At 40.4% G+C, this 27,048-nt stretch overlaps 1 protein-coding gene across 3 annotated transcripts in view; it reads left to right on the top strand.

Annotated features, from left to right (window-relative positions):
- The first annotated feature begins 1,257 nt into the window (after positions 1-1,257).
- HHAT (hedgehog acyltransferase) overlaps positions 1,258-27,048 on the top strand; it is a 165,593-nt gene continuing 139,802 nt past the window's right edge. For 2 of the 3 annotated variants that reach the window (XM_082755693.1, XM_082755692.1), the window contains exons 1-6: positions 1,258-1,541; positions 2,791-2,858; positions 5,283-5,396; positions 5,581-5,775; positions 10,479-10,691; positions 15,605-15,776. In XM_082755693.1, coding sequence (XP_082611819.1) covers positions 1,421-1,541; positions 2,791-2,858; positions 5,283-5,396; positions 5,581-5,775; positions 10,479-10,691; positions 15,605-15,776 — 883 coding nt within the window. In that variant the 5' untranslated portion in view covers positions 1,258-1,420. The remainder of the gene's footprint in view (positions 1,542-2,790; positions 2,859-5,282; positions 5,397-5,580; positions 5,776-10,478; positions 10,692-15,604; positions 15,777-27,048) is intronic. The other variant, XM_082755694.1, reaches the window with a different exon arrangement.

The following is a 27,048-nucleotide window of genomic DNA, read 5'->3' as shown; positions in this document are numbered from 1 at the left end:
AAAAAGATGTCATTTTCAATGTAACCTGATGTACAAGATGTAACCTCTTCCCATTTTAAAGTGGCAAAACCGCTTCTACACATATACAGTTTGTATTATGCAGCCATCTAGAGGGCCTTCTCTCTGCACTGACTTCATGCTGTCAAAGAGAAACCACAAAACTGTAGGAAAATATAAGCTTTACTGACCCTTAGTGGCCAGAACTGCTAAAGTACTGTAGGAATTCTGAATAAATTTAACAGCAGTGGTATTCTGGTGCTGTTACGCAAACGTTGTTATATTTTGGGGAGAGTTGGGGTTGTTTAGTCTGAAGAAGAGGAGGCTCAGGGGAGACCTCATTGCTCTCTACAGCTACCTGAAAGGAAGCTGGGGGGAGCTGGGGATCGGCCTCTTCTCGCAGATAACTAGTGATAGGACCAGAGGGAATGGCCTCAAGTTGCACCAGGGGAGGTTCAGGTTGGAAATGAGGAGACATTTCTCCTCAAAAAGAGCAGTCAGGCATTGGGATGGGCTGCCCGGGGAGGTGGTGGAGTCACCATCCCTGGGGATGTTCAAGGAGAGGTTGGACGTGGTGCTTGGGGACTGAGTTTAGTGGGTGACACTGGTGGTAAGGGGATGGTTGGACCAGATGATCTTGGAGGTCTCTTCTGACCTTAATGATTCTGTGATTGTAAGTGGGCAACACAAACGATTCCACAGGAACAGCAGAGTCCCTGACACCTCCTAAGAGGTGCAGGTAGGACAGGGATATAAAATGCCACCTGAATCTGGAGACAGGTGCTTTGCATCCCTACAGGCATCTTCAGCCAGAAAGGGGAACAAAAGTAGGTGAGAGCCACGGGACAAGAGACCAGCCTTGTGGCAGCGACTGAGGCAATGTCCACCACCCATCTACTGCATATTTCATGCTGGAAGGCAGCGACGTTTCAGCGACCGAGTTACGTGATGGCGAGACAGCAGCAGCATCCTCCCAAGCACCACCTCAGCCCACCTCATCTCCCCGACAGCCCCCCTTCTCCCCGATACCCCTCGTCCTCCCCAGCTCCCCTGGGGGCTCCCTGGGCTCCCGCAACCCGCTGCGGGCAGCCCTGGCCCCGCTGCGGGAGCCTCCAGCGGCCGGTCCCGGGGCGGAGCCGCAGCCCCGGAGCCGGAAGCGCGGCGGGGCCGGGCCAGGCCGCGGTGTCCGCTCCGTCGCCCGGCAGCGGGGGCACCGGGACGGGGACGGGGGCAGGGGCGATGCGAGATGGCCGCGGGCACGCGTGGGGAGCCGTGAGGCAAGCCCCGAGCCTCGCGGGCAGGGGCCGCCGGGCTCCACCAAGGGCTGTGTCCGCCCGCAGCTCCGCGGAGGTCTCGGTGCCGGGCTGCCTCGGTGTTTGCCCGGCTGCTTTTAAGGGCTCGCCGCGGAGCTGCCGCCGGGGCGATGGACGGCAGCGCGGCTGCGGGGCTGCGGGTGCTGCCGGGCTGGGAGATGGCCGCCTACCTGTGCCTGACGGTCGGCTCCCACTTGTATTCTTTCTATGAGGTGCACCGAGTTTCGCAAAGTAAGTCTGCGGGGCCGGTGGCCTCGCGTCTCCCCTGTTTCTTCCCCCGCGCCCCAAAGCATCGGTGCTTTGGCTGGCGGTGAGCTGGCAACGTGAAAGCAACCGCTAGCGAGCTGCCCGTGCTGCCAGGGCTGTGGCTCTAACCGTGTTAAAAGTTTGTGCCTAAAGCGCTGGGAATGCCCTCGGTGATGGTACCTTGGCACTCAGGACAGAAGTGATGGACACCTTTGAAGCTCAGGCTTTCGTAGGAAAAGACCTCGCACCTGTGGGCTGTGCGCCTCCCAGTGCATCACATTCATACATTAATGGTAACAAAGTGGATGTTACTTAATGCAGAATAACCCCTAGTTAGAGAACTGTGTGCTGCATCGTGCTAGGTTTTGATGAGCAAGGTGTGCTGTGCTAACTAACCTTGCTGCCTTCCAAATGTGCAAGCTAGTGGCAGTAAAGCCAGAAATGCACTCCCACCGAAGTGGGCAAGTACTTGATAAAAGCACACCGGGGTAAGCATGCGTTTTTGCACTCATGAAGAAGTCAAAATGCTTCATTGAAACTAATGGTTGAGGCTTGTTCACTGAAAAGCTTTACTGCACACTTTTTATAAGTTGCCTTCACATCCCATGTCTTCCTTTTCCACTAGAGGGAGATATCAAACAGTCCTAAAAGATAAGGAATTATGATTATTATAGGTCTTGTGTGTTAAATGACTTAAGCTCAGCTGTCTGTTGTGTCTATTCTGCTTATTATTTTAGACTAATTATTGTTTTAAATTAATATTGTTTTTTATGCAAGATGGTAAGTATTCAGCTTAGAGGTGAGGAGGCGCTGGGGGAAACTTAGGCAAGTGTGTAAATACCTGATGGGTGGGGATGAGGAACGGGGAACCAGAAAATGATTCTTTAAGTGTATGTTGGGGTTAATTCCCCCTGTTGTGGTGAATGCGCAAAGGGTCTAGTGGTCAAGGCTGTTCAGCATTCCTTATCCAAAGGCTCAGGATGAGCAGAGGTCAAAGTCCAGGATCTGGCTATAGAGGGGCCTCTTGTTTGTGCCTAGTGGGAAGGAGGAAACGGTGCTGGCTTCACATCAGAGTTCCTTCCTTGCAGACATCTTCCTTTCCCCAGCTCTAAGCATCCACAGCTGTGAAGAAGATGAGGGAAATTTGTTGCTATTTAGAAGCAGAGTGCCCTGTTGCTGACCCTTGCTTTTTTTTAGGATTATGTCATTAATGAAGATTTATTATTCTTTGTAGAATATGAAGGTGAAATTGACAGAAACTTTGGACTGGAAAAAGGGACTCTGTTTTGGGGCCTTAAAAAGGTAGGAATAATGAACATTACCAGTACTTCTTATTTTGTTGATTTGCTGCAAGCTTCTGTCCTGCAGTTCCTTAAAGTCTTCCTTGCAGTAAGTTGATGTGTTGAACAGTGTTTTGCTGGAAGCAGAGATCATAGAACAATTTACTGTGCTTCTTATTGGGCTTTTCTTTCCTGTGTTGGTACTTTGTACGGAAACTTTACTGCTAAGTGTTTTAATGTTTTTCCTGTTTCATTGACACATTTTTCTCCCTCCATAGCCAGACTCCCATAGACTCCAGAGTCCAAAGCTCTGTGAAGAACAAGACAAAAATCTCAAAGCACAGGCACTGTGTATTTTTCTTAATGTACAAATAAGCAATAAGTGCCTCCAAGACGAGAGATACTGTGGTACTTAATCTGCTTTTTCTGATGTTCTGCTCTTTTGTGGGATCAAGCAGGTTTATTTTTCTTGGAGGGGTGGAGTGATATAACATAAGCACTGTTAATTTCTTGTTTCCAGCACCTTTTCCTCTGTGACCTAGGCTAACCTGAACTACCTTTCAATAACATGGAAATAATGCTAACAAAACAGCTCCAAAAGTGTCTTTTGTTCACCAGAGATACAAATTTAACTTCAGAAATTCACAGTAACTTCACAGATTTTCAGTCATAGTTAATTTCCTTTGTTTATTTCTAATGAGGAAAAAGATTTGCCAGGCATATCTAGATTTAAGCACCATAATGGCAGTTTTTTTCTGGTTGCTGGTCTGAGTGTTACTCGTTAGTAATATCACTGAATAAATCTTCTGTGCTGCTACTTGGCCTTCATGGTTTTGATCATCGTTTACATTTCCTCCAGCCTTTTTTCCATTTTTCATGTCATTTGGCTGTTTGGGTAATGCGTAACATCAGTGACCAGTAGTTGCACCCTTGATTGACCTGTAGTCCCCCATAGAGGAGAACAGATTTTAAGCATTCATGTTTAAAGAAACATGTTTTTGTTTTAAGACAAACTAAATCCCAGATAACACACCCCACTTCTTTTTGAAGAAAATTCACCTTGCAATTAATTTTGAAGGTGATTTAAACGAGGCTAAAAATGCATATCTGTGGAATTATCTTGTTATTTAGGCCCACTGTCACCATTGGTATGGGCCCCTCTACAGGTGCTTTCCAGAAAGCCATAAAATATTCTGGAGATTGGAAGTGTATGAGATGCTGAATTTAGGTCTAGTCATGCAGGCAGCTGTGTGTGTTTGTGAGTCCTAACTTTTAGCAGGGAAATGGGGGCAGACAGATGATCCCTTTTATCTAGTTTAAAATGACATTTGTGTGTTTCAGGAGTTTCAAGCTGACCTGGCTTCACCTGGTCACAGTTAGGCTTTATTGAAACAGTGAGTAAAAATCCTCTTAAGAGCAAGGTGTCATTTCATCCAAACTGTAAGTTTGCCAAGCTAGTTTCCTTATCCCTCAGAAAAGTCTAGGTATGCACGTATGGCAGTCAGGACTTGGTTTCACTTTCACCTTTTCTCACCTGAAAGTCTATCTATTGCCCTCTCTTACTTCTGGAAATAGATATAGTGGTTAGTACTCCATATTCCTTTGTGCTGTCCAGGTTGGATAACATGTTGAATCAATGCGGTTGCATGTGATTTACCTACACTTGTAACCAGGCAGTGTTTCCTTGGCACCATCCTACTTATTTTTGTTTGCAGCTGCTTTGCACTGCCTACCTTTCTGTGAAATCAGGACATCTCAAAAGCAACCCTGAGGAGTCTGTGGGCCATGTGCTTGCCTCCTGCTGAGAGCATGTCTTGGTTTTGTTGTTTTCAATAGGTTTCAGCAAAAGAAAGCGTTCAGGCAAATACTGAAGGTGCCTGGCACTCATTCTTGCTCAATTATCTCTTTCCTGATAATCTGCTAATGAGCATGCAGCAGCACAAGGAAGCTTTGGATTAATTTATCCAGTGATTTGGAGCCTGTCCTGCAGAAAGAAGTGGAATATGTATCTCCCTGTCATGGGAATGCTTAAGAGCTTAGGTGCTTTGAAATTGACTTGGGGTCTGAGCCATCTGCAACCTTGTATTTTGTCAGTGGCAGTGTTTTCATGCTGCACCTGGGGCCCTGCAGGCTCCTGCTGCTGTCAGTTTTGTGTGCAGGTGGGGCAGGTATCAGCTCCCTTTAGTGCACTTCTTGTTCTGTGCTGGCAGTGCCCCTCTGCTCTTCCGCGTCTTTCTGTGGATTTTAGGGCATTTGAAGTCAAAATGGAGTTGTTGGAGCTCACCACTGTAAACAATCAGACAGGATTGCTTAAACAAAAGATTCTTCAGTGATCAAGTTCTGTGGTATTGGATAATGGACCTCGTATGTTACTGAGACATTTTGTTGACCTTTAAGAATATGGCTTTGTGGTTAGGCGTATTTACCAATTCTCTTGTGTGCCCAGGATCCCCTGGATTTTGAGTGGAGCTACTGGGTTGAATGGGGAAGGGAACGTATACTGTGGCTTCTGGCTGGTCATCTGCTGGTATCACAAATGTGCAGACTCTTCATGGAGAAGGTGTGTATGTATTTAACTTACAGTAGTGAATTTCTGTGTGTTCTAGTTAGTTATGTGAAAAGAAAGCCTGCCACTCTACTATGTATAGAACAGTACACGCATTTTTTGCTTTAGAAATAAAGTTTAAAAATTGTTAAGTGTTCTTTTTCTTTTTTTTTTTTTTTTTTTTTTTTTTTCCGAACAGTATAAACCATGGTGCTTGATGGTGTATGGAATGGCTGCCTGCTGGTTTCTATTAGGAATCAAGGGCTTTGCAGTCATCTTGCTATACGCAGCTATTTCGTTTGCTGTGGCTCAGTTTCAGATCTCGCTCCTGACATGGTTGTGCTCTCTTGTCCTGTTATCCACGTTACACATACCAGCTGTGGAAGAAGCCAAGGTAATTTCAAAGCATGGATTAAGCATCAAATTAATTACAGTGTTATTTGTTGTTACGGTAGCCATCTTTTAGACCAACTACTGCCCCTTCAGTCGGTCTAAACAGAGGTTGGCTTGAAAACCTTCAGGAAGTATAACTGCATATGGGTCACATGAGAGCTTCTACAATTAGAAATGTGGATATGTTCATAAGCTTGGTGAGCACTCACTTTAGTGTGGATTTGGGTGTTTTTTCAAGGCATAAAGTGAAAGGTAGCTCACGACAATAATACATAACCTGATTCATAATGGTGCGTGTGACTGAAGTCACAGTTACTGCTCTTTGGTCTTTTAGATAACAGCTGACACAATCAGGTTAAATTCAGCATACTGTACGTGCTAGCCTGTTTACACGCTTCTTCTAAAGCTTTGGCTATACTTCTTTGAAGCTGCCATCTCTAGCTCTTGCGTTTGTTACTGCCTTTGTTCCCTCCTTCCTCTTTGTTCTATGTTGATGTTGCAGGTCCTGCAGGACTCTCAAACAGCAAACAAGAGGAGTGAAATTGGTGGTGGTCTGATGCTTGAGAAATGCCTGTGGGGTTTTTCTGAGAGAGGTCTGTCACCCATGCAAGGATAAAAGCCTGGGCTGTTCTGTTTGCTTTTGAAGAGACAATCAGGGGCAGAAAGTGGTTCCAAGTGACTTCTCTAGATAAGGCCCAGCCTTCTAGAGCTGTCAGATGGCTCCGCAGCAGAGCTCCTCTTCTGCGCCTGAGACCTGGCTGCATTCTTACTCTGAATTATGCCAAATGAATGGAAGAAGTCTGCAGGATAACGTGGCAGTCTCTTACCATGTAAGGGAGTGTTTAAACCTTAACAAGACATCCATGAGCATGCTGTCTACTGTAACTTCTGTTACTTTTATTGATCTCCAGTCTTATTCACCATTCCTGACTTCATCTGTTTTCCTTTGACACCTCTTCTGTCCTACAGCAAAAGTTGTTTCCTTACATTTCCTCCCTCCTACCTCCTTTCCATTTGCTGTATTTTTCCTGACTGTGGAGCCACATGCAGTGCCTCTCGTGTGACTAGGAATTGCCACTCTGAATTCAGCATGCATGGGAGCAGGCTCAGCAGCTCTGATCAGAGCTGTTCATTCTGCTGCTCCTGCACAGAAGTGCCACTCTTGTACTGCCACCTGAATAGCAAAGAAAAGCTAAAATAGCTTCTTTATAATGTGTGTACTGCTGTTTGGGAAGAGCAGTGGAGGAATTGGTGCCTAATGGCAAACGAATGCTGAAGATGAAGCTAATAGACCCCAGGAACACTTGGGAAAACTTTGTAAATTAGCAAAACAATGTTTGATGTTTAGTGTAAATGCAATCCATTAGAGCTAAAGCTTTCCGTGTGGTGGAAGTTTTCAGTAAAACTTGACTCTGATGTTTAAGAGAAAGTGTGCCTTCAAGAGGATGCCAGAGAGGTCTGGCATTGCTTGAGAAAAGCATCCAGTCGTAATAACATAATGTTGGTATCTTGGCTGACTTTAGCCTATGATCAGGTATAGCATTGTGGCCAATTATATGCAAAAAGCACAGCATCAGTTATACAGTGCATAAACTCTGTAGTACACACCTCAATTAAGAGAGGTTCTCAGAAACAGGAATTGGGATGTTGCAGCTGTGCCCGTGATTAAATTTTCACAGCACAAACATACACTACCACCTTGCTGTGAGGTTGGCAACTAGAAATAAAAACATGAGCCTTGCTCTAATTCCTATAAATTTGGTTACCTGAAAATGTGTGACTATATCAAAGACCTTAACTGATTTTTTTCTGGTTCTTCTTTTGAAAAGAAGAGGTGACAAGACGTTTGTTCAGTGTCAGTGGCCTGATTCCCAAGTCTTGTTTTCCTTCACTGCCACAGAGGCATGTTTGCACACCCTCAGTGACTTCCAGCCTGTGTTCAGAAAATAAATGACTGTCCCTGTATCAAATATTAAATACAGGATAACTGAGAAAGAAATGGGAGACAGGTTTACACTTCTCTCTTCCTATCTTACCTGCTGATTGGTCTGTCTTTTTCTGAGTATTGTAGCCAAAGTATTTTTCTCAGGCTTCTTTCTCTCTCTTTTGGTCAGACCCAGCACATGAGATTATTCTTCATTATTTAAATATGTAGTGGAAACTGGAGGGTAAGACCTGGGGCAAATGTGTTCTTTCGTTAATAGCCTGTAGATATTAGTAGAAAGTGATACGGATTTCCCTCCCCACCCGGTTTATAGAACTGGCAATCAGTGCTACAGAGTGGTATCCACATGGTTGTTGCTTAAGTATACTGCTAGGAAAGTTGATGAAGGAGCCTTTCTTGTTTATTTGGGGTAGCCTTTGTATCTACTGTAAACATCTCTGTCTATTGCCCAGAAATTGGCAACGTCCCTGTTTGCTGATACAGTTTTTGGAAAGGTTCTGTTCATTATTTTGAATGTTAGGCTGCATTTTGAATGTTAGGCTGGATAGCAGAAGCCAGCACTTGCATTCCTTAAAAGCAAAGTCTGCTGCTGAGGCATTACTCAAAAGCCAATTCAAACTTGTTGGTAACTTGCATGAAATGAAACACTGAATACCTTGCAGGAATTAAATACCATATCTTCTAAATGTTAAATTATTTGTACTTATTCTGAAGGAATTGATATGTGACTTTGGAAGGACTGACTTCACAAGGGTACTAAAGATTGTGCTAGCAATACACAATTACATCCCAGCTCTTTTATAAAGCCACGTGCTTTTGATGTAAGTCTGTCATCCTGACAGAAGGAATAGTTTGGAATTCTACAGTCACAGCAGCAGGCCAAAATTTCGCTTGACCATATGGATACTACACTGGACATGCATTTTAAATTGTCCTCTCTTTCATCTTCCTTTGAAGAATATTGCTGAGTGGCCCACATGCTGTTACTTTTCCCCTCTTATGAATTATTTTTGTTGCTGGCTATTTTTTCTTGTTCTCTTTTACTTGGTTTGTGGTTTGGAGTAAAATCCTGGAGGAAGGACTGCTGTGACACAAATATGGCGTTTCCCTTCCTTTTCCACTCCAAGTGCTGATGGCTGATAGTGGAAATCTTCCAAATACTTAAAACCAAATGTTTCTGCTTGCTTTTTGATGCTGTTACTCAAATCCATGCCCATATCGTATCAGGCTATTTTTTCTTTGTGCTATTGCTAACTACTTGTGCATTGTGGGATCTGCTTCATTTTGCTATTGATGAACTTGTGTCCCTTTAATTTCATTTGTGTCAGACCTCTTTAAATTTCTCAGATGCCTTTGAGACTGAGACACCAACACATTCTCCTCTGTTCTGTCCATTGAGAGTAGCGCTGTACGTAACATCCACACAATTAATCATTTGGAAAGCCCATGGATATTTTTCTGTCTTCCTGTTGGTTTGCTCATTAGGATTTGAATCTGAAAAATCCGCTTTGCCCCAGCATTGGGGTTTGGATTTGAGATCTGGATTTCTGATGCTTCTTGAGATGTTGTTTGGCGTCACCACACTTAATTGTAATTTATGGGTAGTTGTGGACATTCCTCTCAGTCATGCTGATCAGTGCACTGAGATGAAATTACGTGTCTTAATATGGAAGAATTACCCCATGGGGATGGAGTATGATAAATACCGTGCCAGTCCTCTAGTAAACATATTTCTCCTCTGTTAGAGGTATAATCATACCAATTTAAAGTGCTGATTTTGAGGGTTCATATCCAGGAATTGCTTAGTCAAGACTGACAGGATCTTAACTGGTGTCTGCAGGCTTCTGCATGGAAATAAAGACTGTTTCTCTGACATTTTGATTTACCAAACAAGTTGCTTGCTCACAACTGTTTGGTGCAAACTCAGTTTTCCTGTTTTGCTAATGTGTTTGGCAACACAGATTTTAGAAAAACTGCTTCTTAGTTGTGTAGAAATGTCATCCTTGCATTTATTTGGACTAAGAGGAAAAAAACTACGAATACATTGCAAGGTTTGTTTTAATTTTGAGGAGGAAGGTATAGGTTTTCTGTGTGGTATAGGTAGATTTCTGTCTCACTGAGAGATGAAAGGGCTTCTCAAGCCCACTACAAACAAATATAATCAGACAAATTAAATTTGCTGATGTTCTGAGTTTTGTTGTGATGGGTGAGTACCAATATACATATATAAATATATGTATATACATATATATATATTTTTTTTTGTAGAAAATGTGCAACAGGGAGTATCATAAACATGACGAAGGGTCAGAAAAATCTTTCTAGCCTTGAGCTTCCTAGTGAGTATCTCAGTCTCTTTAGATCTGAATTGTAGCCTTGGCTTCAGTCCTAGTAGCTCTTCAGTTATCAGTCCGATTGCCAGCTATTTTGGATACTCTATTACTGGACAAAACCTGAGGGGGAAAAAATGGCACTGCTGTGAGAAAAGCTCTCCTAATTTCATAGTTCTTCAAAATGTACTACAGTTTGGAATTAAGCTGTTATAATTTTATGCCATCAGCAGCTCGTTCAGCAGCCAGTGCTCACTCTTCAGATGTTAGCGATGTTCACTTCAGACATTCATTCTGGCCTCTGTTAACTTTAGTTGCTTTCTGCTGCTGGTGACCTGAAATGTCAGGGTCTTGACTGATAACATTTGTCTTGCAATTTTAAAACCATAGCGTTGTACCATTATGAGCTGACTTTTCTTTGTCTCACAGAGAAAGTGGTACGATACTGAAAATGAGTATTACCTGCTGCTCTTCACGGTGTCTGTCCGCTGCCTCTTCTACACGAGTTTCAGCCTGGAATACTGCTGGCATGAGCCTGCCCAGAAATCATCACATTCGTTCCTGTGGATGCTGGCATACGTGTTTTACTATCCATTGTTCCACAATGGACCCCTTATGAACTTCGATGAATTTAGTAAGCAGGTAAGAGTATTTTTAAGACAATGCAGTTACAGACTTCCAGCGCATCTGTGTCTGAGTCAAATTTGACTAAGAAATATTGAAGAAAATGGTGATCTCTTTTCAGCTGCCAAGTCTAGACACAGAACCTGTTCTTTATTAGAAGTAGATTAGATGTGATGGGTTAATTTTCATTTTTCATATTTTGAGACATTTTAATAATGATCATGAGCAAAATTTTAGGTAGACGACAATGCTTTCACCCTTGCAATAATATGAAGAGATATTTCATACCTTGAGATACATTTTGAAATACACTATAAAAAAGTAGGTTGCAGATGACTCTGAGTTTATATTTATTTTCTAGTTACGTTTTTGACAAAATGGATGTTGATGAGACTTTGAAAGAGAAGGTGTCTCATTAGGGACATTAGTATGTATTTGTCCCTTTCTTGACAAGTGTTGAAGTAAGCTGCTTGCGGAAGGGAAGGCTGTGGATGGAAACAAATCTTAAGTCTTTGTGTTTATATGCCATCCATGAAATAATAGTGAATTTGTATAAGGCTGATAATTAACATTGATAATATATTTGATTGGTTGATGGAAAAAATATCAAAATAAGCTTTTATATCTAGTGATTGGGTGGAGAGAGGTTGATTGGACTCCAGCATTAGGGAGAAGGTAGAAAGAAACAGAATAGTTACTGAAAGCTGACAGTAATCTCCTATATTAGACTCTTTCCTTCAAAAATAAATATTTTTCTTTCAACTAGTTATTTAAAAAACAAAACAAAAAAAAAAACTACAGAAAGGTATTTTTATGTGCGTTGTAGCTTCCATAAAAATGTATCTGTAACTAATTCTATAATACTATTCTTGTTATTTAAATGATTTCAGTTTCTGTGTAGTCTTTAGGTAATTAGGATAGTATGTCTAAAATAGTATTCCCCATAATTTTGATAATATCGAATAATATTATGGGAACGTGAATACTGGACAGTTGGGAGTGAATCACTGGGAATTTGGTAGTGTCCTGCATGCCAACTTGAAGACATCCCTCCCTTCCCTACCAGTTTAGAAGCTGAAATTCTTCTAAAGGATTTAGAAGAATTCATAATTCTAATTCTTCTTCTAATTCTTCTAGGATTTTTTTTGGTCTGACACTTTATTGCTTTTCTTGTTTTCTTGCACATTTAAGTAAGCAATGAAATAACCATCAATGATGTTTATAGTTAACGTTTGGGTAAAGTGGATGAGTGGATAGTTTAAACTAAAAGAGCAGTTTCATGGTTTGTATATAGATGCCTGTGTATTGCTTCTGTTTATTTTTGGAAAGTTTCTGTTGAAACTGTAACAAATAGAGACTTGGGTTTATGAAAGTGAAAACTGAGGTTATAGTGGGCACAAGTGGCAGGTCTGATACTCATTTGTATTTAATAGCTCTGGAAAATGCAAGGCTAAACTTTTTTATCCTGGACAAGATGTTGTAGAAAAAGTCTGCGGGACTTTTTTTCTTATCTGAAGTCACAGCTTATCTAAGCTGACGGGAAGCCTAAGTAAATGTTTGGTTCCATGCTTTTGTGACAAGTGAGTTCCTGTCATTTAGGTGGATCATTTTGGTCAGATTTCTATTTTGATCATAAAATTTATACCACAGTATTGTTTCCCAAGCTTGACGCAAATTATCGTTCCTGCATTGTTTTTTTTTTGTTGTTGTGTGCATGGTAGGGGAACTCCTCTGATGACACATTTTTTTTTATTAAAAAAAAAAATTGCCTTTTTAAAAACATGGAAAATCTTAGTTTTACCCTGGTTATCATGGGCAGTTGGTGTATAATTTTAATACCAAAAAAAATTCTCCTGTGCAGTTCCTCTTTGCTACATCAGACATACCCAGTAGTCAGCACTTCAAAAAAGTCAGATTAATCCCAGTTCATTGAGGTTGCTGTTTTCTGCCAGTGAAGAAAGACTGATAAAAGTGAGGTCTTGTGTTGGTTGCTGGTTGCTCCAGAAAAGGTGTCCTTGTAGCTGAGTCAGCCTGGAAGGATGGGTTCCACTTGCCTTCTGCTGCAACGGGAAACGTCTGATTCCTTTACTAAAAGCCCTTAAGCTTTTGTGAATCATACAAATGAAATAGGAGAGGCAAGGTAGGTCCCTAAATAGACACTAAAGTTCTGAGGCTGACTAATGCATTTGCATGCTTATTTTCCATTACATTTAATAGTAGGCAGGTGTCCAAATCCTCTCTGTATGTTTGAATATCTCAGCATGAGTTCTTAAATGAACCTGGAGACCGAATGCTGTCAAGTAGGAAGCAGAGATGCCGAGATGCTCCCTGAGCTGTGACTGGAGGAAGTGTTACACAAATTAAAGGGGCAGAGTCAAATGATCTTTCACCACTTTGAAGAAAAGTTGGTTTCTTCAAGTGCTTACTGCCAGTGCGATGCCATTAAGGGAGATGAGTCAGATAAGCAAAAGCATCTGTGAGACTGACAGAAGCATGTAATAAGCAATCTTCCAGGCTTCACTGAGAACAAGCCAATCATCTGTGCATCTTTAATACCCTTTTCAGGAAAAGACAACACCTAGGAGAAATGGGGATTTAAAAACCTTCAAATGAGTAAGATTGTTCTTCTGCTAGACTGACTTATATGGATGCCCAGAAAGTTTTCTTTACTGTTTATTGTTTTATAGCTTTTAAATTGTGTTAAATAACACCTATATTACTGTACTGCACACAGAGAGAAATTATTTTTCTCAAGGAGTGTTTCAGAACCCGTATACAAGACTGTGAGTAGAGGGCAGCTTGGAGCTATCTGGATGGAAAAACTGCATGTAGAGTCTTGAAATGAAAGTTAGTTTATCTGATACAGCTCAGTAAAGACCTGTGCGAAGCCTGTCTGTATTCTTGGTTTGACACAGGGTGAGGGGAAAAAACAAACATGGAGAATGGGATGCCTGTATTTGCATTACATTGTCATTTAAATATGCACAGACCTGCTCTGTTAAAGCTATAAAGAAGAAAAAACATTGAACAATTTGTTTCTTGGTGTATGTCAAAATGCATGAAAAAGTATTCTTGTAAGAGTCATGTCATCACCTTGACAGCTGAGGTTAGAGAAGAGTTTTGAAGATAGCAGTTTGTAGCAGTTAGTTCAAAGCAGGCGGTACAAAAAGTGTGTTTATTGTTGCTGTCAGAAAAGGAGATTGAGAACTGCAGAAGCACTTAACTGAAGTTGAGAAGTTGTTCTGTAGGACTTGAGAATGATTAATGTAACCTCAGGATCAATATGTTTGTTTGATGCAGCAAACTTTCATGGTTGGTCGTTGGGATTGGACCTGCCTGGTCTGTAGGCTGCTTGGACAGTTTGACCAAGTAGTCCTTTTAATACTCTGTAGCCAATGCTGTTGCTTTTTTTTTTTTTTTTCCTTGAGCTTCCAAAGTGTCTGCGTACCATGATGCAAGGAAGGACAGGGCTTTCTCCTGCATGAGATGTGTTACTGATGACATACTTCTGGAAATTGAATAGCATTGTCAATTCAAGGTGTTTTAGTTCTAGTGAATCTGAAGGGGATGGGCTTTCTCTGAGAATTCAACAACATGACAGGAATGAGCTGGGGATACCATCTTTTTGTGCATGTTCTTGGAGTAATTCTTATGATTTTCATGAGGGAATTTTCACAAAACTTGCAAGGAAAAATAATTCACAACACATGGCAAGATTCTTCTGTGAAAGCTCCATGTTTTCTTGTAATCCTTTTGTCCGTATGAGGTGGGCAGGTTTATTCTACTTTTAGCAAGTACTTTTAACCTTCTTTCAAGCCTTTTGGTTTTCTCTTGTATGTCCCTTTCTTTCTGTGTTATGTGTCTGTGTGAACAGACCTCGGAATGTCAAGTGCCATTAGAAGACACGCATTAAAAAGAAAGTAAAGGACATACTTTGTTGTCCTATGCTTCCTGTATTTATTATGGTGTGTTCCATACTTAAAACTGCAAATAAATGTATGCTTATTCCTGGGTATATACTTTTGTCTGGATTAGATGCTTAGGAACTTGTTCGTATGGTCAGAATCAGCTTTTAATAAACTCCTCTGAAGCTTGACGGCCTTCCAGAAATAAAGTGGCTGTTACCAAGGCAGCCCTTCCTCAGGCCATCCTGAAAGTGATGACATTCTGGGTAATGGACCTCAGGCCTCCTGGCAGTATGTTTGTTTGGCAGCAGCTGGTGACTAGGATGTAACTTCTGAAGTGACAGTGTAGGGAGGAGAGAGCAACATCTTTTGCGTCACTGTACATTCAGAGAGATGCCTGTGGAATCAGGCCATTTAAACTGTCCATTTGGAATAAATGCAAAATGGAAGCAGATACAAAGATCATGTGTTTAAAGCACTGGGCAGCATGTAATAGCAAAGCAATCCAGAGACCCTTTGGCACCTGAACAGTGTAAGGAAAGAGTAGTGTGGATACCCCTGCATTAGGGTGCCTAGTGTGGAAATTGCAGCACACCAACAGATGCCATTGCATTCCCGTACACACAGGCTGCACAAGTAGTTTTTGCAATGCAGAGAGAATGGAAATGTCATCTGGAGGAAGGGAGAATCTCACTGCATGGGAATGTAAGTGAATATTTTTAAATACTGCAGCTAGTCTTGAGTTATTGACTGGAAACTTGCTTGACTTTGCTTACCTCTCAAATTTCTACTTTGCTGATTTCTACTTCTTAGTGAGTTTGAGAAAGAAGAAACCAGACTCCATCTGTGTGTGTCCAGAATTCTCAAACGGGGTGGTCAAATGCCCCCTTAGTAGTAATAAATAGTAAATGAAACCTTTGAACTGAAGTGAATAGTAAATGAAAAAAGGGAGGGGTTCTTAAGATGAGTCTTTGAATAAAACAGTCAGTTATGTGTCATGTAACCTCTTTGGGTTTCTTCATTTAGATGAGGAAACAAGAAGCCTTCAGTTTGAAGACCAATGTTGGCATCTTAATCGTGGGCATAATTCGTATTTTCTTTTGGTGGTGCTTGGCTGAGCTAATGATACACCTCATGTATATCCATGCTATCTGCAGCAGTTCCCCACCTTTGGAAGCTGTGTCATACTGGGCCTTAGGTGAGTACATTAAAAACAGCAAAGAAATCATCCTTCTCCCCCCACTTCCAGGAACACCAGTCTACTTATATTTTTATGTCCATCTGTTAGTACTTACGAATAGTACATTATGGCCACTCACTGTCAGGAAGATGATCTACGGACTACTCAGGCAACGTGAAGATCCTTTAAGGAGCTTACAGTTGGACTTGTTGAACTTATTGAACTGCTTCCAAAATTCAAGAATATTCTGATTTTTGTCTAACGTATGTGGGCACTTTTAGTCCTTACACTTTTTTTTCAAACATACAAGTGGACATCTAAAACAAAAAATTTGTTTAGTGTTGGGAAGAAGGGAGATGTTAAGAATCAAAACACCTCACCTCTCACCCTTTATTCATTTCTTCTGTCTTTTGATGTTCATATTCATGTTGAAACATAAAATGACTATACTTATTAAGAGTAGAGGGAAGGAATGAGAAGCAGATTGGTCTGAAAATAGTTGTCTGTGCCCCTCCTTAGCTCATTTTTCCTTCTTGTTTTCCTCTTCTGTCACGTCAGCCTGGTATTTGATTAAAGTGGTAAACTGTGAGGGCAAAAAAGGGCGCTTATGAATGTAACATAATATGGTAAAAGCTTTGCCTGTGGGTAAGTAGATAGAAACAGGCTACCCTGTAAGCCGCTTGGATGCGAGGTTTTTATGATTTTCCATTGTCCTGCTGCGTGTATCACCACTTAGGAGGAAAGGAAGCAGCAAAATGCCAAGCCTTAAAAGTGGGTTTGGAGAAAGCCTTGAAGATTACTGAATTGAAGGGGATGCCTCTTATTAGATCAGTGAGTAGCAGGAACTGGTATCACATACCGGTGTGGTCCTGTCAAGCATTCATTAAAGTTCACATATGAGCAATGTGCTGGAAAAGGAGGACCTCTGCATACCAGGCTCTGGCCAGTAGAGGGCAATGATTGCGCGCTGTCTCTCTGCATGTATGCATGTAGACACATTATATATAACTTTGTATACACATACATACTATATATATAGAAAGAGACAGAGCAGTAAGCCTTAGTGGATTGCCTCCATGGTTCATTTCACTCCTCCCCACTCAGTCACCATTTAGGAAGTGGATTCTGAGTTTGCATCTCTGTTGTAAATATGAATTCACTGATGAATCGAATCAGCTAGCTCCCAGTATTCTCTGTATGTGTGACAAAGAGCTTTGTGGTGGTATTGAGCATACGGAATCTGGTAAATACTGACCAGCTGACAAGGCAGGCAAGGTTACAGGTTTAGGGACAGGGTGTTCCAGGTTTGGTGTTACTGGCAGTTTCTTCCCTCCCTTGAAGAAAGCCTCTAACTGTTGATCAAAACAATGGTGCCCAGTCACATGTTACTTTTAAGAGGAAAAAGAAAAAGTAGGCTTTATGTTCGTTTAATGGAATTGAGTGTTATATCCTAAGAATTAAAGCTGGTTTTGAGCAGATATTTAGAAAGTACTTCAAGGCAATTTCAGGTGAGAAAAGCCTGTTTGAAAGCAAGTTTGGACTGTAGAAATAGTTTGGACTGTAGAACTGCTGGATCAAGACACGGCCATTTAAATTGACACAAGTGCCCTTTGGAGACCCTGCTTTAGAAGAACTATGTTCAGAGTGTAACCCCCCACTTAGTAAGCTTTGTCTTAGTAGTGAAAGCAGTTGCTTAAATATGATAGTTCAAATAAGATTTTATGGCAGAATTGATCTGCGGAAGTCTATCACTCTTTAAAAGTTTTTCTCTATAAGTTTTATCCCAGTAATTACACAGGCTGTCTTCTATCACTGATGCATAAGGCTATCTAATATTTTTCTACTGATCCTTACCTGGGTCGTTATAGATCTTAATAATGCTTCTATACCAGTTCTTTTACAGAGCCAAGTATTCCCCTCTGTTACTTTATATTCTGTGTTATTAAAACCAATTACATTGTATAATGGAGTCATGAGACCAAGAAGCTAGTTGCCTCAAGGGGATTAACTGCATGGTATATTAGCCTTCTGAACTGCCATTTTTCATTTTGTTTCCCATTTAATCCACAGTACCTTCAAGGTGGCATGGAACATCTACTTCCATCAGGTGATACATATTTGCCCCTTTATAACAGGCTAAATTTGGCGAAAAAGCTGTTAGGCTGTCTTGTAATCAACTCTAATTAAGGAAATTGTAATTGCGCCCCCATTTTTCTTCTGGGACATCTTTGAATTATAGGCATTAAACACCAGCAATTCAGGTAAAGACAAGAGTGCTATGAGGTTTTGCTCAAGGGATCTTAAGGGCATTGATGCTGGCCAGAACACACCTCAGAGAATCACAAAGCAACACAGTGTTCCGGATCGCTTCTTGTAGCGTTCTTGTGAAGTGAGATAGCAAAGAAATAAAACCTCACTGAGTTACATTGCTTGTTTAAAAACTTTGCTGTTCACTGTTGTTAGCCTTACGTGGCCACAAATGACAAGAAAAATGCTGAAATTACCTAAAATAACGTAACTAAGTGCATTGTTTTATTTGCCATGCAAATACGCAATTTTTATTTTATATATTTATATTATATATATAAATTATATATATATAATATATATTTATATTATATATATATATATATATATATAAATTTATTTTATATATATATATATATATATATATAAAAAAACAAGGGACAGTGTGTGACCACCCAATTAGAGAAATGTTTTTCTCTTGTTTGGAAGGAATTAGAAGTTTCTGGAAGCAACAATATACAAAAGAGTGCATGTATGTTTTTAAAACATAAAAACATAAAAAGAGTGCATTGTATGTTTTTAATACCTGCAGCTAATCCAAAGATCCCCTTACATCAAATGTTCAGATTCTTTTCTCCATGCTATTTACAAGCCAGTACCTGCGTTACAGTAACATCACTCTTGCCTAGAGATGAAATTACCTCATACTTTCTGATTAATTTGCAAATACATAGTTCTGTGTATTCTCCCATTCTTCTGAATATGAATGTGGAAATCAGCAGAGGGTTTATCCTGTCACAGAGGAAACCACCGTCTGTCCCAAGTAACCCAGCTGGGCTACGTGTTTCTTGTGGCACTTCTTGTCATAGTGTCTTAAAGGATCAGAGGCTGTTGTAACCTTACTTCACCCTTAATTTGTTGAATATCCTCCAGTCTCTTTACTTCCGATGTAAACTATCTTCTCTTCTGTGACCATCCTTGTTTCTTTGTCTGCTCTTTCTTACCGTGAGGATAAAGAGTCTTTGGAAGCAAAAGACATCGAAAGTACCCACCAAGCAGGAAATACATTCACACAATATACACGTGGCTTGTAAAATTCATTGCCACAAGACAGCGTGGAGGCAAACGGTGTGAAAGCAGTCAGTGTTATATAATAGTAAGAATTTGGAAGAATTTTCCCCAGAGTTTAGAAGTGATAGTAGATGTTCGTGTTGTGTCATAGCAAACTTTGATTTCGGTTCAAATACAACTGAGTAGTCCATCACAGCCCCTGGAGCAGTTTTGGTAGTGTCCTCAGTAGTGGTGGTGATGGTGTTCGAAGTAGTGACGAGGTGCAGGATGGTGCAGACTGGTGCAATGATTTAGGAGAATGGGTTTTTACTATTCTTTTTTTTAGAGGAGTTTGGATGTTTCTTTGCATGGAATTATTCATGCTGAATGGCATTGTGAAACGGTAAGGTTAGACCATGGAAAAATGGTATATCAGTAGAATACTTACCATAGAGTAGTTCGTTGGAAGGGTCTTCCAGAGATGAGGTAGGCCTGTGTCCCACTCATAGCTGGTCTATTTAGGCCAGGTTGCTGAGGGCTTTGTCCAGCTGGGTCTTGAACAGCTGCCAGAATGGACATTTCCCAACTTTTCTGGGAACCTCTTCTGGAATTTCATCTGCCTCATGGCAAAGAAAAACTGCCCAGACCCAAAATGTCCTTCAAACACTGACATTTCCCATGTTCCAACTTGCCTGTTACCAGTTGTCATATTGCTATGCACTGGCTCCATCTTTGCAATCTCTGCTCAAGTTTTAGGCAGCAATAAGGCTCCTGTGATTCTTACTTACATAAACCTGAACAAACCTGCTTTTCTCAGCTTCTCTTCATATGTTCCATGCTCTGTCCCTGACTGTCTTAGTGATTCTCTCTGCTGGACTTGCTCCAGCATGTTGGTGGTTTTCTTGTGAGAGCAGAGCCCACAGCTGGGCACAACACGGCAGCTGCGGCCTCACAAGTGCCAAACAGAGGGAAAAGATCACTTCTCTGGACCTGTCACCTTCAGATCCCTCTGAATAGCAACTCTTCCCTTCGGTGTATTGCCTGCTCCCTCAGCTTGGTGTCACCAGCAAACTTGCTGAATGTTCACTCTGGTTTGTCATCCAGGTTGCTAATGAAGACAGTGAGTGGTACTGGTCTCAGCCGTGGTCTCTGAGGGGATGCCACTAGTTACTGGTGGCCAACAGCTGCACTTTGCACCTCTGATCACTGCTATGCTTTCAGCCTGGTAGTCCCAGCCAAATTTTCTTACATGTTACCTACTTATACAAACCATATCTCACATCTCTGGTGATAAGGAAGCTATGGCAAAAAATGTGTGAAAGCTGACACTGAGGTCAAGGTGCACAACGTCCATGCTTCTCCCTGTGTGTTGAAAGCATCCATTCCTTCATATTGAAAGCAGTGACGTTGGTGAGGCATCATGTTCCCTTAGTAAACCCCTTTTTCTGTTCCCATTTAGTTTCTTGTCTTTGATGTGTTTACAAATGGCTTCTAACAAGATTTGTTACACAAGTTTTCCAGGGACTGAAGTGTTGTCTCAGTTATTGGGTAGATGAAGCCTTTCCCTTGAGTAGTTACTGTACTATAGATGGAAGAACTGCTATAATATAAATATTTGTGAATTCTCCTCAGTTCTTTTGTGCAGTTTATATTTGTAGTGGACAAATTTTGGGTTTTAATTTGGGTGATAGTAACACTGGAAACTGTGAGCAGGAGACTAAAGACAGTGTATGTGTAGTTCATCTAAAGGTAAAATCTTCAATTCTCTTCCTATCTTCTGTATTTTCCTGGATTACAGCTTTCCCTGCGTTTCCTAATTTGTGACTGGCAATCACTGGAGTATAACTTTTATCAGAAAGGCAGCTTACTTTCATGCCTCGTGAATCAACGAGCTGTGGAAGTACATAGTCAACAACCTGCACTGAGACAGCGCAAGTTGCATCTCCTGTGCATCAATCTTTAATGAGTAGAAAAGTAAGTGCCTTGTTAAACTAAGGCTCCTGGATTTGGGGGAGTTTAAATGAAAAATGGTTGGAGTCCTTGTTGGAGGGTCCTGTGAAGAACAGCAGTTCTGTAAAATTATTCTTCATATTGTTGTTGATATTATGTAGAAGAGATTCTCTACTAAAAGAGAAAATGGATGCTCATTATTTAAGTTCTTCAGGCAGTACAAAATCTACAGTATGATTCAATTTTGTCTGTTTTGAAAAATTATTTTCAGCTGGATTTCTGCCAGCTAAAATGTGGAAAAAAATCAAACCTGAAGTAGGTTGCATGCACCTCTGCCAATGGCTAAAAATACAAAGAAAACTGTTACGACTTTGTCTTTTCAGGCTATCTCCTCCTCTGTTCCATACTGCAACACTCACATGGCCCAAAAATGTCACAGCTTCTACCACATACTGCTCCTGACACACAAATTTTGTTGCCTTTAAAGCAGCATGTGGGAAACACTAAACTTCTGTGCTTATAGAGCACTGAGCTTGGGCTGGTCATAATGCAGGAAGAATTCAGTTCTGAAATGGGAGGGCCTCGTGAGCTGCCATCCTGGCAGTGGTACTGTTTTTGATACCAGAAGGGTTGGAGCTCAGGTGCCTCTGATTATTTTCCATGCCGCAGAATGATGGGGAAAGAGCAGTGTCAGATAACGGCAGAATAGATTTTGCTATTTTTTTGTGGCCTTTCAGACTGACTGCTCATGTCCAGAGTGGCTGAGATGTTTTCACCTGACTGACTGCAGCACTACACAGGCTGCTAGTTCAGATACTGGAATATAAATGCCACGTGCATTAACAAAAATCTGCATTATACTGTCTGAAGAAAGTATAATTTCCTGCTGCGTACACAGTCATGTTCTGTTTTACCAGTGGCTAATTCTTGTTTGTTAGCAAGAATAACATCCAAAAGGAAACATTAGTCTCCTAAGTGGAGGAGGAGGTGAGAGCTAGCTTTGGTTATAAGTACTTTTAGATATGCAAATGACTCTTTGGGGTACCTTCAGGTATAAATAAGTTCGGGTCATCGTCCATATCTCCTGTTATGTCCTTTAAAAAATATATTTGACCAGGCATTTGTATGGATGTGTGTTTTGTGTCAGAGGTGTGTCTTTGATGGAGAGATGTGTGCGTGTATGATGAGTGATCTTTGGTCTTACTGTCTTGGTCTTAACCATATGCTGTTTGTTCTTTCTAGTGAAGCATGTGCAACTTACCATGCTGGTTAACTATCATTTTTGTTATTAATTAGGTTCCAGTGCTTTGAAAGGACATTCTCTTTGAATGTCATGCCGCTTATATAAAAACAATCTGAAGTGATAGGATCTGCTCAAAGGTGGAGCCACCTGCTTGATTTTGTAGTTGGTGAATTTCATTTTTGATTTGTTAAAAGAAGAAGTGCATGTAAGTTTCTCTTTGAGAAAGCAAGACCTACAGAGCAGTCTTCAAGTCAGATGCAGAGTGCTGTTTTGGATGTGTTGTGGTTCTTTTTCTAATAAGCCTATAAATAGGAAATGAGTTTGAGTTCATTCTTAAGAGGCACTCAGTGTTTTGCTATTGAAATTAGGGTGTCTGTGCATCCATTTAAATAGCAATGAAACAGAGTAATCTGAGATTATTTTTTTTTATCTTGCAAGATAACGCTAAGGAAAATCTTATTAAAATATTTGGCATCTTTGTGTCTGTTTTGGAAACTGGAATATAAACATGATTCAGGAATCTTAATAAGATTTTATTCTCTGAAACATTGGGTAGATAGTTCGCTGCTTTAAAAAAAAAAGTAATGAAGGAAAATGCTAGATTTTTTGTAAGTCCCCCTGCAGGCTTAAATTTCAGGTAATATTGGTAGTTAACCTACTTTTATGGTTAATCTGTTACTCATGTGGTAACTGCCGATATATTTACAGAGTTCTTTCCCACAAATATTAGAACTTAATGCCTACTGTAGGTGTTTGGGAGTATTTAAGGTAGGTAGGTAGCTTTCAGGTATGTCTGTCCTTAAAAAGTTTTCTGGTTTTCTTTTTTAAGTGATCTGGAAGACCTGTCTGTGCCAGACCTTCAGCCTGGTTTAAGCAACTTCACTTTGGGATCATTGAATCTGTTCAACTTCATAGTCTTAAAAGAAGTATGCAGCATTCAGGGCAAACATTGTGGGGTGGACTTTCCTGTCACTGTTCCATACGTTTTGGGTTTTTCTTGTATACTACTGAGGGCTGGGCTGTGAAGCTAGGCTGCATGAGTCCCAGTAATATTTTCTGTCTTTCTATCATTCATCTTGATTTTGTGAGCTGGCACCTCTTTCAAAGCACTGCCAAGCAGCAGTGAAAGACACTGCTGAGCAATACAAGCCTAATTATTAATTGTATTGGTTTATGTTTGTTAGTTAATGAAATTGGGGTGCTTCTTGCACTGTGCTCTTTTGCAGTGGATAGGGACAGGGTAACTGAACTGAGCAGTCACTTATGTGGTAATTCAGGTTAACACAGCTTGTAAAAGAGGGTGCTGAGCCCTGACCAGGGGACAGGGCAGCACCAAATCGAGAAGGTCAGAGTAGGTCCTGCTGTGGGGCTCTTATCGGGGAGGAGAGTGATGCTAGGAAGAAGATGCTATAGCCCAGCACACGAAGCTTGCCAGGAATCATGCTGTTACTGGTTGAGTGAAGAGAATTTTATTTGTCAGGGAATTCATGCATCATATATATATAAATATATAAATGCATCCATTTGTGAGGAAATCCATGCATCATATATATGTATGTGTGTATATATATATATTTCCTGTAAGAGAGGAGATGCAGGAAATATGAGAGAGGGTAAATGATACCCCAAAGCTCAATATTTTGAATTTGATGATATGGCCACAAATTCTGAGCCATTGTAAATGTCTGTGTCTTATTAGACCTGTGCCATGTGTCAGTAACCCTTTCAAAATGACTGCATATTTGTCTGATATGTGTTTTCTAGTTGTACCTGTCCTGTTTATTGACAGAAACAAGCATTTACAATCGTTAACGTTGCAGGTCAGCGTAGCTGTGAAAAAGGGAAATTTGTGCTGTCAGGCTCATGTGTCACCAATAAAACTGAAAGCTAAGTTAAAATTCTTGACCATAAATATGTTTTGGTGATGTTTTATGGACAGGAAAAATAGTTTTTAATCCCTATATGAATATGTTGTTATTAACTTATAGAAATGATCTAGTTGATAATTTCTTTCAAAAATTAATATTCAGACAAAACCAGCCCTGTGAATATTTTAATTATTCTTCGAACAAAGGTCTAATAAACTTACGAAATGCAGTTTTGGAGTAAATTTAAGGAAGGTAAAACTTTGCTGAAGGTCTAGAAATGTGTTTTTAAAGTCAAGGAAAATCTGGAATGCTTTATAAGGATTGCAAGGTAAGAAATTGAAAATATCAATCTCTATACAAGTCATTTAATTTAATCTGGGATTTCAAGCAGCTTGACTGTTGAAGTGCATGGGGTTCACATTGTATGGGTACTTTAGCTCAATAATTTTTAAACCATAATACATTTAGTTCTTAAACTTCACCTTGACTCTGAACCCTTTAAGTTCATTTATTCCAGGGAATAGATATCATTGCTGCAATGCTTTTTCCCTTAAGTGTTTTTAATATACACTTGATATAGATTCTCAGCTTTGTTTCCAATTTAAGATAATGTTCTTGTGTGAGTTCTTTTTAAGCTTTAAATAGAACTATAGAGAACAAATTGTGTTACTGATAATGAATTTGAGAAATTTAGCATTGATCTTAAATTTCTTTTTTATTTTATGGTTTTGTATCAGATAAAGCAGTGTACTTCTGGCTGCTTTGTGCTATAATGGAGCGAATACAAAGCAGCTGGAATATTTCAGGTATGCAAAAAAGGTTTAAAGCCTGAGCATGTTGCCAGTGCAGACCAGCTGTTGTACAGCTGTGAACCTTGCTCTTAGATTTTCTGTGTGTGGCCCAGACCTCTTGCACAGCTGGGATGAGTTGAAGACCATCAAGAATTTCATTCACATATTGATGGGGACCTTCACATCACTGATCTTATGAACATTAGAACTGCCACACACAAAGCAGCCAGTATGTGCCAGGTAGTAATGTCAGTGATGTGCTGCCTATGCTTTTTTAAGATACCATTGCTGTTGAGCTGTCTGCTAGTTAACAATAACAACAACTCAGACTTGCATTAAGTGCTAGAGATAGTGAAAATGCCTTTTTTCCCTTTTTTCCTTCGACTTGTTTGTTATAACTTTATATCTGAAAACTCTGAACGCTTCATCATCATATTCAAAAAATTAAATATATTGATTGTTTTGTGTCCCGAGAGGGTGGTAGTTTGGGTCACTAAATCTTTATCCATCATGCACAGCCAAAGGATTTTGAATTTCACCAATGCACAGACAGCTGTGATCTTCGTAATCAGTTTGTGTGGGTGTCAGCATTCAGCTCTCCACAGAAATTTGTCATAAAAGAAATGAGAAATTGAATGAGATGGGAATTAAACCAGAAAGTTGGCTGTATAAATGATTTAGCAGTAATCTAATGTGTAGCTAACTGGCTAGTATCCAAATTGTGCTTTTGATTGTTTGTTTTCCTCTGGGGAAGAATGTTACTGAATATTAGATGACTACTTCCCTGAAGGAAAATACTATAAGCCTCATGTCTAGGTATTCTGTTCTACCATCAGTTTTTATCTTGTATGGCACAACCGTTTCTTATATCATGCATGTGGATGATGATATTAAAACCAAAAATGGCGTATTGCAGCAGCGAAATGCTGGCCATGTGTAAGCCAGCAGGAGTTTTGCGATTTACATTGCTAGTGCCAGAATTTTACCCTAGGTTGTTACATATTTGATGAATTTTTTAATGTTGAACTTTAGGTCATCATCTGCCATATGCCCATTAGTCAGCAGAATGCAAAAGGGATGCTTTGGCGCTGGTGCTGGGGGAAGGCAGATGATTTAGGTGTTCATAGGCTTGTATTGCTGGAGTCAGATCGAAAATTTAGGCTCTACGGGAAGTGTGCTGAAGATTCTGAAATGATATTTAATATCTAAAGTACTGCAAACAAATTGCAAGGTAGTTAGTATCAGTTAGAAAAAGCAAAACAGTGGAAAGGAAGGAGACATAACAATAGCATTTTATAACTTTTTACTCTACCAAATTACCAATTTTCACTTTCCCTTCTTTGGGACTAGATTTTTAGTATCAACTGACAGTCAGAGGGAAGTTTCTCCCAAGTCAGAACACCTTCTTGGAGGAGTGAGCTCCCATCAATATCGGTGAAGGTATTGCCCTCTGCTTTTTATAAAGTTTTGCTTCTGATGGTTATTGGTCAAATCCTGTTTTACTTGGCATAATACTATTTAGAATACGGATATGAACCATCTTGTTTTATTTACAAGTCTGAGCAATCAGAGTTGTTTAAAAGATCATCTTCTCCCGTGTGCGTTCCACCCTGCCACCAAATCCTGGTATTTAAAAACTTGAGTCATATCTGGGCTTTATTTGGGTTTTGGGTTTTCTGTGTACACTCGTGTATATTTAAAATAAATAAATAAATAAAAGGAAAAAAGTTTTCTTCCATTATTGTGAAACTTACTACTACTATCCTTTTTTTTTTTTTTTTTTTTTTTTTTTTTTAATGATGGCACTGTCAAAACGTTATATGCTTCTGAGGAAACAGGCCAAGCATCATGAGTCTCGGCATAAAGTTATGAGCTGTCAGTGCTGGTAATTGTCAGGCTGAGTTTCAGGGTGCCTGAACTTGTTACTGCCAATCTTGTATTTTGTACTCTAGGGCTGTGACTTACGGTAACTCAGAATAGCCAGTCTGATTTACATCTCACCTGTGTAAGATTACTGTGTTTTGTGCCATATCCTGGGATTGCAGTGAGCCAGCACACCACCAAAATTTCTTTTTTGGCACTCAGGCAACTAAAGCACTCCAGGGTGAGGTCTTTGTCCTGTGGGTTTAAAACAGAAATGT

Source organism: Aythya marila (genome assembly GCF_965140915.1).
Source record: "Aythya marila genome assembly, chromosome: 3".
NCBI classification, from domain to species: domain Eukaryota; kingdom Metazoa; phylum Chordata; class Aves; order Anseriformes; family Anatidae; genus Aythya; species Aythya marila.
Note: the sequence above shows the minus strand (reverse complement) of the source record. Positions and strands in the feature narration are given on the sequence as shown.